The 16615-nt window shown below is 36.9% G+C and overlaps 1 protein-coding gene across 1 annotated transcript in view; it reads left to right on the top strand.

Annotated features, from left to right (window-relative positions):
- Positions 1–16615, top strand: part of LOC115284869 (angiopoietin-1) — a 232831-nt gene that overhangs the window by 188555 nt on the left and 27661 nt on the right. Inside the window, exons 6-7 of the mRNA XM_029931334.1 lie at positions 412–513; positions 9801–9967. Of these exons, the coding sequence (XP_029787194.1) occupies positions 412–513; positions 9801–9967 (269 nt within the window). The remainder of the gene's footprint in view (positions 1–411; positions 514–9800; positions 9968–16615) is intronic.

Raw genomic sequence — 16615 nt, 5'->3', positions numbered from 1 at the left:
CAATGAATTAAATAGTTAAGAATTCTGAGTCTTATGTTTTGGCAATAAAATGGTCTGTAATTTTAGAAACCTAGATAGCACTTTTTTTAAATTGAACATACATAAGTGCCCATTACCATTCAAGACAATGCTTCTTAAAAATTTTAGTATGATCTGAGACTGAGACCATTTTTAGCTGACTGATTTAAATTTTTACAGTTAATTTAAGTAATATGATGGAATTCAATCAGAAACAATTCTAATATAAAACAAAATAACCAATAAGATATCTAATAAAAGATTTTTCAACATAGTAATTTTTATTTACCTATGGGCCTACCTATCCTATTTCTGTTTTTGAAACATGTCTGATACTTGTTTCTTTAAAGCAGACATAATTTTCACTTGAATTGTTTTCCCTATCTCTATCAGGTATTTTGCAATATGGATCTTAATGGGGGCGGTTGGACTGTAATACAACATCGTGAAGATGGAAGTCTGGATTTCCAAAGAGGTTGGAAAGAATATAAAATGGTAAGATGGAAGAATTTAGTTTTTGATGTTTTACCATGAGGTCTTCACCACACTATGTGATAAGCTCTTGTACTTTTACGTGTTTTTTCAGTTATTTTAAAAATAAAATGATACATTAGTCACATTATTTTTATTAAACACAAAACACTCATAAATCATTTTCAGTAAATGATTTCCATATGTGCATCAGAAAGAAAAACGTCTTACTGAAATCATTTGGTGAACTCTTATGTATTATCTGGATTTGTTCCTGGTTGAATGAGGGTGGGGAAAGCTAGAACTTAGACCCAGGCTGAGTACATGAGCCAGGTGAAGGGAGGTGTGCAGGGCTTTGGATTATGGACAGGTACTTCCAGCAGCCTTACTCATGTAACCCGCAAGTTGCTGCTGGGTGTTGACTAAGAGCTCCTCCACGTGGCTGGGTTGGGCTTCTCCCAGTATGGTGACCCAGGGTCATCAAACTTCTTATGTGACAGCTGCCATCCCTCAAGCACAAAAATAGAAGCTTCCACGTCTTTGTTTAGGTTTATTAGACCCAGAAATGGTACTGTATCACTTCCACTGCTTCCTTTGGTTACAGTTAATGACAGGGCCAGTCTACATTCAAGATTCAAGGAGTACACAAGGGTGTGAACTGTGAAGCATGGTTCACTGGGGTCTCTAGAGTAATAGACATCATGGTCACCGTCACTATCAGCAGAGTTAATCTTTCTAATTCTTAATATGACCCAACCCTATACATAAATTCTTTTTCATTTTTTATATCAAACCTACAAGCTGTCTCTATTTTAAGCAGAAAGTGAGCAAATTGGGAGATCAACTTTTTGAAGATAATACAGCAGAGTTTAAGTAATGCACAGTACAATAATCATATAGTCAATGCCTCCCATGTTAACTATTAGATTCTGATGACAGAATGTCAAGGTACAATAATGGAAGAGGCTTCCATTTGTGGGCTAGTTCCATATTTTTCATCTAAATGTTCTGGATAATTCATGTCTTGACTAACTTTTTTGACAAACTCTTCTCTCGGAAAGTAAAGAAAAAGGTGAAGAGAAATGTATGAGTCTAAGCTCTGTCTTGATATTCTTGTAGAAAATGTCTAAAAACTATAGCTAATAGACATCACAGTTTACACATTAGTAGGTTTATAGTTGGTCAAATGACAGTTAAAGGGATTTTAATAAATGAAGGGTATCTCTTGTGATGTCTCTGTATCTACTATATATTTTTTTACCAGATACATACTTGAATATGCTTTAAAGAAGGAAGTTCTGTAATGAATGGAAGAACATTCTAGAGAGGCAAAATTTGATTGAGCATGAACAAAACTGTCTTAACAATTCTTTCCAACATGAATGGACTGCCTATTAAGTGGTGAGGACCCTTCTTCAGTGGAAACACTCCAGTAAAACTAAACCACGAGTTTGTAACAGAGAATATTATTTCCACTCTAAGGTCTCTTTCTGCTTATGTGATTCTAAGAACATATGTGAAACATTGCATCTAAGTTCTAAAAAAGGGACCTTGCTTATGTCTATATTAACAGTTTGAATCTTCACTCTGCCATTTGCAAATGGAGTGTTTTTTGGCAAATCATTTAACCCATACCTTAACTTCTTCACCAATTAAAAAGGGACATTAATGACAATGCCTCACCTGCCTTGCAGGGATGTTGTGAGGATTAGATATAAATAAAGCACTTGGCATCCTACATTTTCAATAAGCGGTAGTTATTATATAAGATTAAGACATCAAAGAGTGCAAAATTTTTACTTAACTCTGCCAAAAATATTATTTTGCAAACTATCTTATCTCAGGAGTATTTTCACCACCAACATGGAATGTGAAGAAGTTATCTGAGAATTCCGACTGTAGATATAGGTTCAGACAAATCTGAAAGACATTATTATTAATATCAATGATAATAGAAAATGAATATAAAGTTACCATTATGGTGACTTTCCATACGGCTGAATTATTAATTGTACGCATCTGCTGCCTTGGCAAACTAGACATGTAAAGACAGACTGATATGAAGTATGGTATTGATTCATGTCTTATAAGTATTTACCACATATATGTATTTTAAGCAACTTTTTTCAATATTTGACTGAAATATTTCAATAATTTGAATTATTCTTTAGATATGGCTCTTGAGAAGTTTACCCCTCTCTGCCTTTATTTTAAATAGAAAGACTGTGCTATTTTATTCAAACCAGAACAGTTTATCAGCTGAGTGTCAATTCTACATGGTCAGAAAATTGAAAGAAGCTCCAAAAATCTGAAAAATTTTGGCAACAATGAGTCTGATTGCTTTTTTGTTCTATTAAGAGAATTCATCACACGTCACAACTTGGTTAACTTCTACCAAAACACATGGTAGAAAGTTTTCCCATTGTTTTCCTCCAGAGCTTTGTACCTTAAAGACAAAATAGCCTTCAACAAGAATGGATATATTCTTCTCAGCCACACCCACTTCTGTTCCCCACAGCGGAGCTGGCTGCTAGGGTGTTGCATCCTTTGGGAAAACCAAACTTCTTGGCCTGCACCACCTCCTCCTCAACTCTCACCAATCTACTATTATACACTAAGGTGCTTCGCCTCTGTCTCGAGTGCTGAGTACAGAATAAAATTTCATCCTGCCTTCCTCACTGCCTCGCCTCTCTCCTTCCCTTCATTCTGGTTGATATCTATGGGTTGCCTCTTGCCTCATAAGGTTTCCAGGACATATGTTAAAATTATCAACACATGAATTACAAATACATATTGTAATTTATTATTTTTAAACCTCTCTCAACAGGGAAGATTTGTAACTTATTTGATTTTTAACATTGGCTTTAAGCCTACAAAAGTCTTTTACCTGAGATTTGTTTTCACTTAACCTTCCTTATGAGGGGATTCAGCAAAATCTGGTTTATGGATTTGTAAAGATGTTTGCAGAGAGGGAAGTCTGCAGTGGGCCTTTTTAATGAGGCACTTAGGGAACTATATTAACTCTTTCAAGTCAGGAGGATACCATTTAGTGGCCTCCAGCAATAACACTTATCAGCAGTACTTTTGCATATATAAAGCCCAGTCAGACTAGGAGTTCCAATAGTACCCTTGTGGCCTAACTTTATAGAAGGTAGTGACTAATGCCCTGGAGACAACCTGGCTTTGTGTTGAAAACAATTACCCCCATAAACAGAACTTCCTATTGACACAAATATTCTGTCTGAGCACCGTACCTTCTGGGAGTTCTCTGAACACCATACCTTCTTAGAGTTCTTTGTTTCTGGAGAGAAATTAAGAGCATATTTTCAACTGCTTTTTAACATATCCACATAAAAAAGAGAAAAATAAATATAAGAAACTTAAAATGTTGAAATAAACCATTCTTTTGATCTTTCTTGGGCTGAATGTCTCAACAGTTAGAGGAAGAGATACATGATTGAATTGTGTATTAAAGCACCTCTGAAAAGCCACAGATCAGTAACCCTGACTTCATATCTGTTTTCTTTAATCATTTGTATGAAAAAAGATGAAACCCATTAAATGTATCAGCTGTGTCTGGTTTCAGTTGTGTTTCAGCTATAGAAAGTCAACACTTCCTAGAAGCATTATCAGACCAAAAAAAGCAACAAAGTATCAGAGACAAGTATTTTATTAACTTGGGAACATACAACCAAAACTGAATATTTTGCAGGTCTTTGCTGAAATTAATGAATATTCATCTTTACTCTGTGTGCATTTTTTAACAATATGCAGTTTTTAAGGCCAACTCTAAGTCAATATTAAATTAGGTTAAATTCCAGTGTCTGTTTTTGCCTTTCATTAAAGAGCTAAAGGAGGAAGAAAATTGATTAGCAATCTGTCTGAAACATGGCCTCAAAATCTTCCATGTGATTGTGATTGAAGCAACTAAACATAATAGTTTTCATGAAACAATATGACTTAGCACCGTTAGATTTTTATTACTACTTTTTATTCTTTTGATAAAAATGTGTTGCTTTTTTCGCATCAGCACTAAATTTTGTATGAGCTTTTATTTTTATTTATATAGATGTTACAGTCTCTTTGGAGTAAAATATAGACTTATGGTTATCTGTTTTGTGTACAATAATGTATGAGCCTGGTTGTTTTGGATGTGGCCATCTCTGTATTTTAGGCACCCTTATACTTTTTTTTCAAGGACAGTCCTATAGTACATTATCAAAATGTGTCTGCGGATATGGAGTTCCATATGAAGATGAGGTTTTATACCTCCCTCTTTCCTGTGTGCCACTCAGCTACTTTCATCTGGTTAATATATTCTTCCTCATTTGCATTCAGAATAGCTGTTCCACATCATAATCAAGTGATCCCCCACCCATGGTACAAAGCAGACTCACCCATGGAATCTTTCAAAGCGTACATATCTCTAAGCACACCCTAGACATACTGAGTCAGAACCTCCGTGGGGGAACCAACTCATGTATGTTTGTAAGAAGCTCCGCAGCTGGTTCTGATATGCACTCCTGGTTGAAAGCAACTATTGGAGCTATGAATGTATTGGCATGAGTTTAAAATCTCAAACTTACCTCTTCTGTATGAGATATAGAAGGAGATGAGAAGAACTAGGACCAAGGGACAGTTGGAGGACACAGCTTCTCTCTCCACTAGGAAGCAGAATAAGAAAGTAGTCTACACCTTGGTTTACGTCATGAGTTAGCACCAGTATCAACCAGTTGGTTTTAATTTCTTATTTATTTTTTTATTTAAAAAATGTTTATTTATTTTGAGAGAGAGCACAGAGGGAGAGAATCCCAAACAGGCTCTGTGCTGTCAGTGTGGAGCCGGAAGTGGGGGCTCGATCCCATGAGCCATGAGATCATGACCTGAAATCAAGAGTTAGACACTTAACTGATGGAGCCCCCCAGGCACCCCTAATTTCTTATTTAATAATTCCTGGATTAAAATGACAGTACTTATTTATATGAACCAACATTCAACTTGTCATAAGAATACATTAGTTCCTAGTTTCTAAAAACCTTTTAAATAATTGTTTCAGTATCCCCTTATTCATTTTCAGGCTAAGACCTGGTCCTGGATTGATTTTGTTCCCTCTCTCGTACAGAGTAGAACGAAACCTTCTCCTCAAATAGCTCAGTCTGGTGGGAGAGAGGCAGATAAAGAGAACATCACTATGTACTGTGATGTATCCTTGAACAACAACTAGATTTTTGTTGTTCTAATGTATCAACATTGAGCTAAATGCTTTAGATATATTAATTTCTTTCTCACAACATTATATAGGGAAAGGGCATTTTTAATCCCTGTTTTGCAGATACGGAAATTGAAGCTAAAAACTAACAATCAGAGATTCCACAGCAAATATGAGGCAAAGCAATGCTTCAGCGTGGAGCAGAGATAGGGAGTAGAAGGTATTTAATCAAAGCCAAGCCTTTATTCCTAGGCATCAGATCTGTACTGTAGTCTGCCTGATAATCTATCCAAAGGACAGTTTACTAATGTGGGAAAACATTTTCCTTTCTTTGACTTATTTTTCATCTTCATGATGAAACAGTGTTTTCTGCATGGCTGCACTTCGCTTTTAGAAAGTTCCTTTCCTACCCTGTCTTTCTAATAGCCGTTTTGATTCCTTGTAGCCAAACATCTTGTTCCCACCACAGAGCATGTTTAAACAGTTTATCTGGCAAGGTGCATGAAATAGAATTTTTATTTCTAAAATCAGATTTTGTTGTTTTCTTTTCAGTTGCTTCTTCTTCTGTTTTCACTCAGAAAAAGCAAACTGTTTAGGAAGGGATGTTAATCTCCACTTAGAGGGAAGTACAAGCCTGCGTGCCACGCTGGGGACGGAGGCTCTGAGAGAAATGACCCGAATCTGTTTCTGGGGCTCACTGGAGATCACTGCCCTTTTCCCTGGGGAAGCTGGGCAGTATTATCCCTCCGGTGCTTTCAGCAGCGTGGAAATATGTGACCTAAACCTTAGCACTTCATCATTCCCAGCTTCCTTGTTCACGTTTAGTGAAATTGTGAATCCCTCCTAACTGTGCACCAGAGGGAATCCTCAAGTGACTAGAGAGCTGACATGTCTCAGCTGAGAAGGAAATGCAAGGAAAAATCCCAGCAGACTTTTTTCTCCTCCAGTGGCTGCTGCAACTGAGAATGTGCAAATTCTTTGACTTTCAGTGCCCTGTAGCTTTCTGTTTTGCTTATTTATTGGAGAAGGTAAGCTTCACTCTTCTGTCTGGTATGTAGCCTCACTGCCACAAAAATGTGTAAAATTCTTAGCACATCCTAAATTGCTCTGATATTATCTGCCACTGTGGAACTGTGGCAAAGTATGACTTCTGCATCTCGGGAACAGAGAAGCAGGAGAGCCCTGGAATACTGACCTCTGGGGGGTCCTATATCTTCGCTCTGAGCAACAGGTCTTCGGGGGAGAATATATGCTTCAGGGGAGCAATTCGAATGAAGAGGATTAAGTTAATTAAAAACTAAGTGAAATTTGGTGAATAATCTCAAAATTGCACTTATGTAGGCTAATGAATTTTAATGTTAAGTATAAAATTACATATTCATTGACATGTTCTTGAAAATGTAGGGCCAAAGTCTGGAATTCTGGGTCAGTGGATCTTTCTTAGAACTTTCCCATAATTAAATGCATAAAAGTTCTACCTTCTGTTTTATTGTTTTTGTTTTTGTCTTCTATTTTGTTTTAACTAGAGCAAGTAAGACACTGACAAAGCAATGTCGGTTGAAATCTTCTAATGTTTTATTATTTTTCTAGTCTTTTAGAGTAACTGTGACAAACATAATTGTAAAGCATTTTTTTAGTGATTTGCTTTTATTGAGCAAACCTAATACTTAAATTAGGTTTTATCAAAAACAAAACAGAACAAAATAAATGACCCTTTTCCCCACTAATATTAACTTATTTACATAACATGAATATTATTATTACAATAACAAAACTGGCACAAATGGTTTGGGGACCAAACACAACTGATGTTTCGTAAGTAACTCAATTGGCAGACAGTAGTACACAAATGTATTTAGTGCATTTAGTATACTCTGGGTGTCTATCTATATGTCTTGAAGTTTATTTATTTTGAGAGAGAGAGAGCACACACACAAGCAGGGGAGGGGCAGAGAGAGGAAGAGAGAAAATCCCAAACAGAATCTGCGCTGTCAAGCTTAGAGCCCAGTGCAAGGCTTGAACTCGCAAACCATGAGATCATGACCTGAGCCAAAATCAGGAGTTTGACACTTAAACTGAGCCACCCAGGCATCCCTGTGAATCAATATATTTCAAACAAGGAGTGTGTTAAGTCTGTTAAAGGATAAATCAGTTAAGAACACTTCTACTGTGATTATAATTCTATAAAGTTGATATACATTAAATTTGAAAAGAAACAAGGTTTTCGAATTCTGCCATTTGTGTTGAGAAAGTGAGAACTGCTATGATTATCTTAGTACCACCCTCACCCTTCTTAATATGGATAAAGTAAAACCTCTATAAACAATTACCTCAGTCAGCAGAATCTGATTCCTCCTGAAACATCAGAGGACACCCTGCAATGCTGGGCATGTGTCTTCCAAATATCAGTGTGCACGGGACAAATGGGGAGGTTGTCTGGATATGGATTTCTGGAGCTGGTTCTCAAATATTTTGATTCAATGTGGAGCCAGGATTTGTTTTATGCCAGAGCTCCAATGATTGTGATTCAGTGGGCGCTTTAAAAACCACCTCCAAGACTCAGCCAAATTGCCTATAATAAGAATTATGTGGTTTTTGTTTGTTTTGTTTTGTTTTGAAATGCCCAGAAGGGTTTGGTCAGTGCAGTATGGAGGTAATGCACAATATGGTGGAATCCAAGAGCTTCAGGGGCAGGGGGAGACCAGAGAAGCAAGCCCTCTCCGGGGCTGAGCGTATGGCTTCCTTTTGGCCCGGGCCTCAGACCCCTAGCCCCAGTGGACCCAAGGCTGTGTTGAAGAGGTTGATGGGAGTAGAGCTTACAATGATGGGTGTTGATTTCGGGCCCAGGCTCTGGAGCAGTTGTACCTGTATCTCTGGCCCAGCCCCAGCAAGGTCCCTGATGGTGCTGGGGTCCAGGGCCTCTGCCATGTGCTTGAACTTCGCCTAGATTTAGCTGTCTGCTGGGCCTTGCTCACCTCCAGCTCCAGCTGGGCCCGGGCATAGAGCAATTCTAGCTCTCACACTTTCTGTACCCACTGGAGCTTCACCTTCATCTCAGTGGCCAAGGCCTCTCCTTTGAACTTCCATAAAGCATATGGAGTACCTGGTACCTGCCAACACCCTGCAGTCATTGAGGCTTCACAAATACAGGACAGCTTCTGTCCTCACGGGGCTCACAGTTTGGTCAGTAAGACAAACATGTAGTTCAAGAATTACATTAAACTTAAAGCATTGCCAAGGAATACTTTTTGAGGGTTCAAAAACTGGATACCCTAATCTAGAATGCCAGCCATTTCCAAGGGTTCTTTATTTTCCTATCACTCACATCACCAACATTAAGAGTTGGCTTTCCTTGGGGGACTACTCTTTTTTTAAACCACAAAAAAACCTATTTTTGAACATTTAGCAACCATGACTGGAATTGGCCTAATGAGAATAAGAGGCAAGTTAAGATTCAGGTGCAAAGCAGCCACTAGGCTCACTCACTAGCTCTTACATGTCAACCTTCTGCCTCAAAACCCAAATCCATAACAGGAGAGCATTTAAATGGTTCCACTCCTGGCTTTACAGTTTTGCTCATTAACATTTAAAAAGAAAATGTTAAACCTAGAAATTTCAAAGGTCTAGTAATATGTTTAAGTTGTTATCTGAGTATAATCTGACTCCTGAAAAATGATAATAGCAACAACAACAAAAACAATAATAATTTCATTAAATAACTTGTGCAAGAATAATAATTCATTGAAACACTCAAATTATGTTCAAAATGTTCCATTAATTAGTATTTTAGAAACATTTTCAAAAGCAGGTTGTGATGGAGAAGTGTTTGCTAGTGAAACCTATTAACGGGATACACTTAATCTGAAATCATTTTACCCATACAGATTTGCATATCAGCCTTTACTGTCATAAGAATTAGATATAAGGCTCAATGGAGAGAAATGTAGCAGAAACGTATTGAGTTAGTAATTGGGAAGAAAAGTGTGGAAAAAATATCTTTACCTTTAATGAAAGTTTTATTATTATTTAGAACATAATTAATACTGAACATTATAAGAGGTTTTCTCTGAAGTAACAGCTGCGTCTCTATCTACTTTTGTAGGGTTTTGGAAATCCCTCTGGCGAGTACTGGCTGGGGAATGAGTTTATTTTTGCCATAACCAGCCAGAGGCAGTACACACTGAGAATCGAGCTGATGGACTGGGAGGGAAACCGAGCCTACTCGCAATATGACCGGTTCCACATAGGAAATGAAAAGCAGAACTACAGGTAGGTCCTCCTCCGACAGAGCTCCCACCTGCCCTGGGCCGCCCGACTTACTAGTTTCAGGGGGAAGGTGTGAAAGACAGAATGATGAAAGGTATCCTTCAGAATGAGAATTAGGTCCTCTAGACCTATGATAATGATACAAAAATCTCAGTAAAGACTTCTTAAAAGCTTTAAATTTGATTTTTCACAGATTGTTTTGATGTTGGCTCAGATATTAGAGGATGAGAACTTAAACAAGTACAATAGTATTGTTGTAGTTTTTATTGCTGTTATTGTGATGAAGTAGGTGCAGTGAATTCATGCCTATAAAATTGGTGGCAGAAAATTGACTCAAAGTCAGTGGCTTGGAATAAGTACTCCTTCCTGTGATTTTACTACTTACATTTTATTGCCCTTTCTTAAATTGTTATTTTTCACATTATTTGGAAAGTGACAATGAGGAGGTAAATTTTTGTTTTTATATGACTTCTGTAAAAGATAAGGTGAAGCATAATTTAGAATATTTTGGTAAATAATGTAAAGGCAAAAATAAATTCAAACAATGGCATCAATATACACAATACATCATTATAGATGTACAAATTGACAAATTCTACACTTTCTTGTTAACATCCCTGATATTTTTTTCAGTGAGCAGCTTGTACACTGTACAGAAAAGAACATTAAAAGATGGCTAAGCAAGTAATGCAGAATGATAAATTCATTCCCCAAACCCTTACTGTGTTACTTCTGTGTTCTAGGAACCTACCAGGCTCTGGTAATTTTGCAGTTGGTGATGAGATTTCTAGTCTCCCAGACCTAATAGTCCAGCGTTGTAACGAACTAGGTCACTAAATAACTGGCTGGCATTGCTTGACAGCTGGGAACGTATTTCTATTACTTTTATATCACTACCCATTAATGCAATACTTGGCACATAAGTCCTTAATAATTGCGTGTGACAGAGTTTCATAATCAGTAAAATAATGTTGCAATGATTTTTAACTCTCCCTATTGTAGCTAGTCTACATCCGTCTTGGAAACATGATTATGTACATTAAAGGGTTGGCATATAGCTTCAAGCAAAATGCAGTGACAGCAACCAAAGCCTTCTCCTGTTTTTCAAGCCTGTGTGGCCCTCTTGTAGTTCAGATGTTTCTGCTGCTTATGTCTTTTTGAGACATACTGTTCTTTAAGGATTTGTATCTACAACACTTTCATGAATATATCTCATTTTATTTTAATGGATTTGTATAGGATTGGATCCTTAGAGACATAAGGATCATTTTTTTAAACAAACACTGGTGATGTCACCACAACAGAGGGATGAGAAATAGGTCTACAGAGTTTTCATCGTCTCATGGAAGGGTAGTGAGGGTGTACATAATGGCAACTCAAGAAACCAAAGAAGACACATTTATAAAATGCAATGGAGTGTAAGAAGAAATGTTTCCAAGGAGGTCAATATTTGGCGAGTTTTATAATAAGAGAAACCATTGTAAAGCATCAGGGGTACTCTTATGTCAATGTTTTGACCTGAAACTTGAAACTAGATGGAACTTGGCTAATGTCAGACAGCTTGACAATAAGACTAGCAAATAATTAGTCAAGTCTTTTTCTAGGCTCCTGAAGAATTTGCTTTGGTTCATTTCCAAAATGTCTCTCAGTTCTTCGTAGGTAGGTAGGTGTGTGTGTGTGTGTGTGTGTGTGTGTGTGTGTGTGTGCGCGCGTGTTCATGTATATGTGTGTGTGTGCATATGCATGTGCTTGTGAGGCTAAGGTGGTGTTAAGATAAAGAGCACACGGACAGGGTTAGGAAGACTCAGAGTCCAAAGTAGCCTCAGGGGGCATGGTATGAATGTCCTTCTGGCGTCTGTGTGAGGAAGGAGCACTTACTTCTGCTTAGAATGCCCCACTGCCCTCACTGATCATTTCCCATTCCTTCCATGTATGATTCTGATCTTCACGCATATGCCACAGATCTATGATTGAAAAGCAGGTCTTCCCAGATAGAGTAAGGCATGCGCTCTGGGATCCCTAGTTTTCTTTCTTGAGAGAATCATGAACCTTGATAGCCATGCTGCTGTAATAAAGTTGGTGCCTGTGGCCCTCTCTCTAGCCAGGACCCAGCAGAAAATAAGTCTGTAACCATCACCTTCTCATGTAATTCAGCATAAGATTTATATTGACATCAAATGGTAGATTAGAATTCATTAAAACATAATGCCTGTTCTGGTGAAATCTTACGTAAAATAAGCACACTATAAAATGGTCCTACTTACTCTTTCTAAGAAAATCAGACAGAAGCTTGAAAAGGGAGTACACACTTGTGACTTCCCCCTCCCCCCATAGCATCACTCACTCAAGCCCAGTAACACCAGGTATGGTGTGAAGTTAGACCCCCAGATACCCAGCTTTGCCTCTGCTTCTCATCTACTTATTTCTCTTCCTTCTGAATTAAGAAGAAATTTCTCATTGTGAAAACTCATTAAAAGGATTAACACTAGCATTTGTGTGGAGTTTTACAACTTATGAAATGGTTTTTAACACTTTATTCAATCTTTGCAGTGAATTTTTGAGGTAGGTATTACTAGACACATGTTAAATATGAAGAAAATGAGACTTTGGTCAACTGACCTGCTCAAACTCAAGTAAATATCAACTAAAAACAGAACTATGGAATTCATGTTAGGTTTTTGGTTTTCATTTTAAAATTTTCTATATTTTTTTCCTCCTCCAAATTAAATTCAGATGATTTTTTGAGAGTTGTGTTTTTTTAAAGTATTCTATCTTAACAAATTTTATTTTGGAATTTCTTATATTCCATATACAGTATGACAGTGGTCATACTGTATAAATCTAATTTTAAAACATTTTTCTCATGCTCTGGACACAAACTGATAAAAGTAAGTGTTGTTGAATGGGTAGATAAGCTTACAAATGTACATAGAATACACATACTTTCCTTTTATTCTCTAAGGAAACTCCAAATAATTTTCTTAGATAGAAAATAAAGTCTGTGGAACCCAGGAGAATATATATAAGGAAAAAATAATGTGAGAGTGTCATGATAAACACATCATGTAAAATAACACACAATTAATGTGAAATTATTAAATACTTCCTCTAGAGAGGGAGTGTTATTCAGGTCCTCATCATCTAACACCCAAACTATTGTACAGTTTTCTTGCCTCCAATCTTGATGCTCTCAAATGTATCATCCACACTATTGTTGGGATGGTTTTTCTGAAAGATAATCTGACTTTGGTTTCTGCCTTCCTTCATATGTTTCAACAATTTTCAAATATCTACAGATGAAAGTCTGTCACTAATATGCTTTCCTGACAACTGCCAGCTATCACTAATACACCCTCCCAACCACCTCGCCTGACCACATACTCCTCATTATGATTATGCTCCAGAAACTACGTGCAATTTCCTTAAACCTTCTGTGTCCTTGGTTATGTTATATTGGTACCCACACATGTAAACTTGACTTCAGAGACATCTTTTAAATCCTTAAGATTCTTCTTTATTTCAGGGAGTTTTCCTTGTCACCTCTTACGGTACGTGTTGGAATGAACTCACCCCTGGACTCCCTCCAGAACTATAGCGCTCCTTCTCTCACCTTTTAGGAATATTGCTGAGTTATGGTCTGTAGGCAGGGTCTCCTGCCTGAGCATTGTCTGTAGGTCAAGAAAGTCACATCACCCAAGGTCCCTGTCCTGCAGACACATTGCATTATAGGAATAAATAAAGTTACACCCCTTGCCCCAGTTTGGGACATTTCTGAAGGGCCATCCCAGGTCCAGAATACCACTTGGGATTAGTCAAGCTCTGTACTGTGACTGTGTATGAAACTATCCTCTGTCTGTTCAGCCCAGCTTTTTTCACTCTGCCATAAGGATGATCTGGAGAGCCTTTCCCTATACATCTCCCTACACTGATTCCCCAGAGAAATGCATCACCCTCACTCTCAGGCCAATTTGGATGTTTTGTGCCCCTATACTTCCATAAAGGGTCTGTGAAGAACTATCCAGTATCCACATTCTAGCATAAGTCATTAACAAGTATTTATTAAATAACTGTGTGTTTCCCTTTTCTATTATTTCTAAACTTCCTGAGAATAGGAACCCTTTTCATCAAAATTCAAGATACATACCTAAGTTAGCCAAAATGTTAAGTGATAGTTAATAGCTAATATTTGGTGAGCAGACACTATGCATCCCTTGAGAAACTAAGCATGGTACATGGCCACAGGGACTAATATCAGTAGGAGTTACTTGAGGTTCTATCTCATAAGTGTCCCCCATATGACCATCCATCAATAAAGAGAAATTCAGAAGTCAATTTCTAGAAGTAAATACACTCCAAGTACACATTCTAACAGATAAAATTCGTTTCTTCTGATCCTATTAAAGATTATTTTAATGACATTAAAGAAATTAAAGAATTTTAAAGAAAATTTAAAGAAATTAAAGACTATTTCTGTCTTTAGTAATTTGAATGCCCTTGGGCATTATCTTATCTCTTATTCTCAATTTTCTGTCCTATAAATTTTTTGTACAGTTACTTGCAGCTCAAAAATTATTTTCTAAAATAGAATTGCTTGTAAGCATATATTTCTTTTTTATTTTATGCCCCTTTGTTTCTTTGATAAATTTGATCTCTCTAGTAAAAACCACAGTAAGAGGAAATATCGAATTGGTGGAAACATCAGTTTAGGGCTTACAGTGACCTTTTACTTCTCATGAAAACTTTGCTGGTCCCAATACTCAGAGTTAAAAAAGCAAATGCACAACCACCACCACCACAACAAATGCTTTTAAAATAACAGATTAATTGTGGGTGTGGGGAGATGCTGTGATCTATTAGAAAGTGCTTTGGAATAGGAATCAGAAGGTGTGGAAGCTATTAAATAGTGAAGTCTGGCTTCAATATCCATAAAACCAAGTTGGCTGTATCCGTGTTCAGAAAAAGAGAGCCATGATCAGCATTGTGGAAATAAGAGATTTGTTATACAGGTTACCCTTTGCACAGCTATGAGATGAGCTGGGGTGGTGAAGGTCTGGAAGGTGAAGGTCCCAGCATAGTTGTGGACCAGCTGGAGCTTGCGGGGAAACCCAAGAAAACAAGCATGTCCAGCCACCAGAGGAGGACCCCAAAGGAGGAGATCTAAGGAAAGATGTTACTTCAGTGTAGCGATGCTACCAATCAAGCATCTGGTGGCAGGTCTGGGACCACTGACAGCATGGGAAGGCAGGCTGCATGCAGAGTGGAAAAGGACAAACGGAGCTGCCAGGCATCTCTGCCATATGGACTGATGGGCAGATTCAGGCCCCTGCTTCACTCCCACCTTCCCAATCTCACACCAAATCCTCTTTTGGAGAACTCTAACTTAGACCCATACATGGAAGGAAATCCTGGAAACATAGTTCCCAGATTAACCAAGTCAATAGTAGTATCATCTAGCTATATAACATGGACAATTTACCTGTTACTTTAATACCTCAGTTTTCTCATCTTTAACTGGTAATAATGTCCTCCCTCCTATCATCCTCACGATTTTGTTATTGAAATCCAATCAAAAAGAGTATGCAAACATACTTAGTATTGGATAAATATAAATGTCATGCAACTAAGAAAAAATATTTATGTGTTTTTAATTCAATTTTCATCACACCCAAGAAATGTATCACTGGTTTCAATAAAAAAATTAATTGTATTTCTATATTGAAATCCATACTCCACTGTCCCAGAAATGTTTTGCTGATTGGGATTTTTGTCTATTTGTTAATTTGGCTTCAGGACCCAGTCCAGGTTCACTAATTACATCTATGATGTCTTTAGTCAACTTTTACCTAGAATAGTCTACCACATACCTACCATAAATATTTTTAAAGAATCCCAGTCAATTTTCATTATACATGTGCCTTTTTGGATTTACATTATTATTTCTTCCTGATAAGATTCAAATTAAATCTTTTTGGCAAGAATGCTATATGAACGGTATTATATACTTCCTTCCCATTTTATCACATCCAAAGGTACAGAGTCAATTTTGTCCCATTATTGGTTGGACTAAATTTAATTCACTTAAGGTTTTGTTTTTGTTTCTGCAATGGAATATGTAATCTCTTAAAGAAAACCCTTACAAAATATCATATGGTATAAAGCCCATAAAGCTTATCTATTTTGATTAAAGTGTTTATGGGGACCTACTACAATATCCTTTCAGCCCTTTCCTTGCTAGTACCTCACACATTTGTAAAGCATAGTTTTAAAATAATTGTATTACATTATTATAGCTAAAAAAGTAAAGTTTTACCAACTGGAGAAAATTTAGTTTTACTACTTAAAGTATAAAATGGAAAGGAAAATTATATGAAAAAATTTCAGCCTTGTTAGGAAGGCATAGTTTATTGAACATGTTTCATTAAACAAGTGATTTTGCATGTTAATTTTTCTCTATTCTTGGTTATACTTTGTTCTCTAAAGTTAATTATTTTACCTTTCCATGGTATTAACTAGATTATTAAATCCTTTATCACAGATAATATAATGACAAACTTAAAGGTAGCCCCTTTTTGAACCAACAGAAAATCCATATTAATAAAGTATGAATATAAATATTTAACCATTTACAATGTTCATTTTATAATTATAATC

Source organism: Suricata suricatta, unplaced genomic scaffold (genome assembly GCF_006229205.1).
Source record: "Suricata suricatta isolate VVHF042 unplaced genomic scaffold, meerkat_22Aug2017_6uvM2_HiC HiC_scaffold_24, whole genome shotgun sequence".
NCBI classification, from domain to species: Eukaryota; Metazoa; Chordata; class Mammalia; order Carnivora; family Herpestidae; genus Suricata; species Suricata suricatta.
The sequence above is the reverse complement of the archived record's forward strand: the minus strand, read 5'-3'. Positions and strand labels throughout refer to the sequence as shown.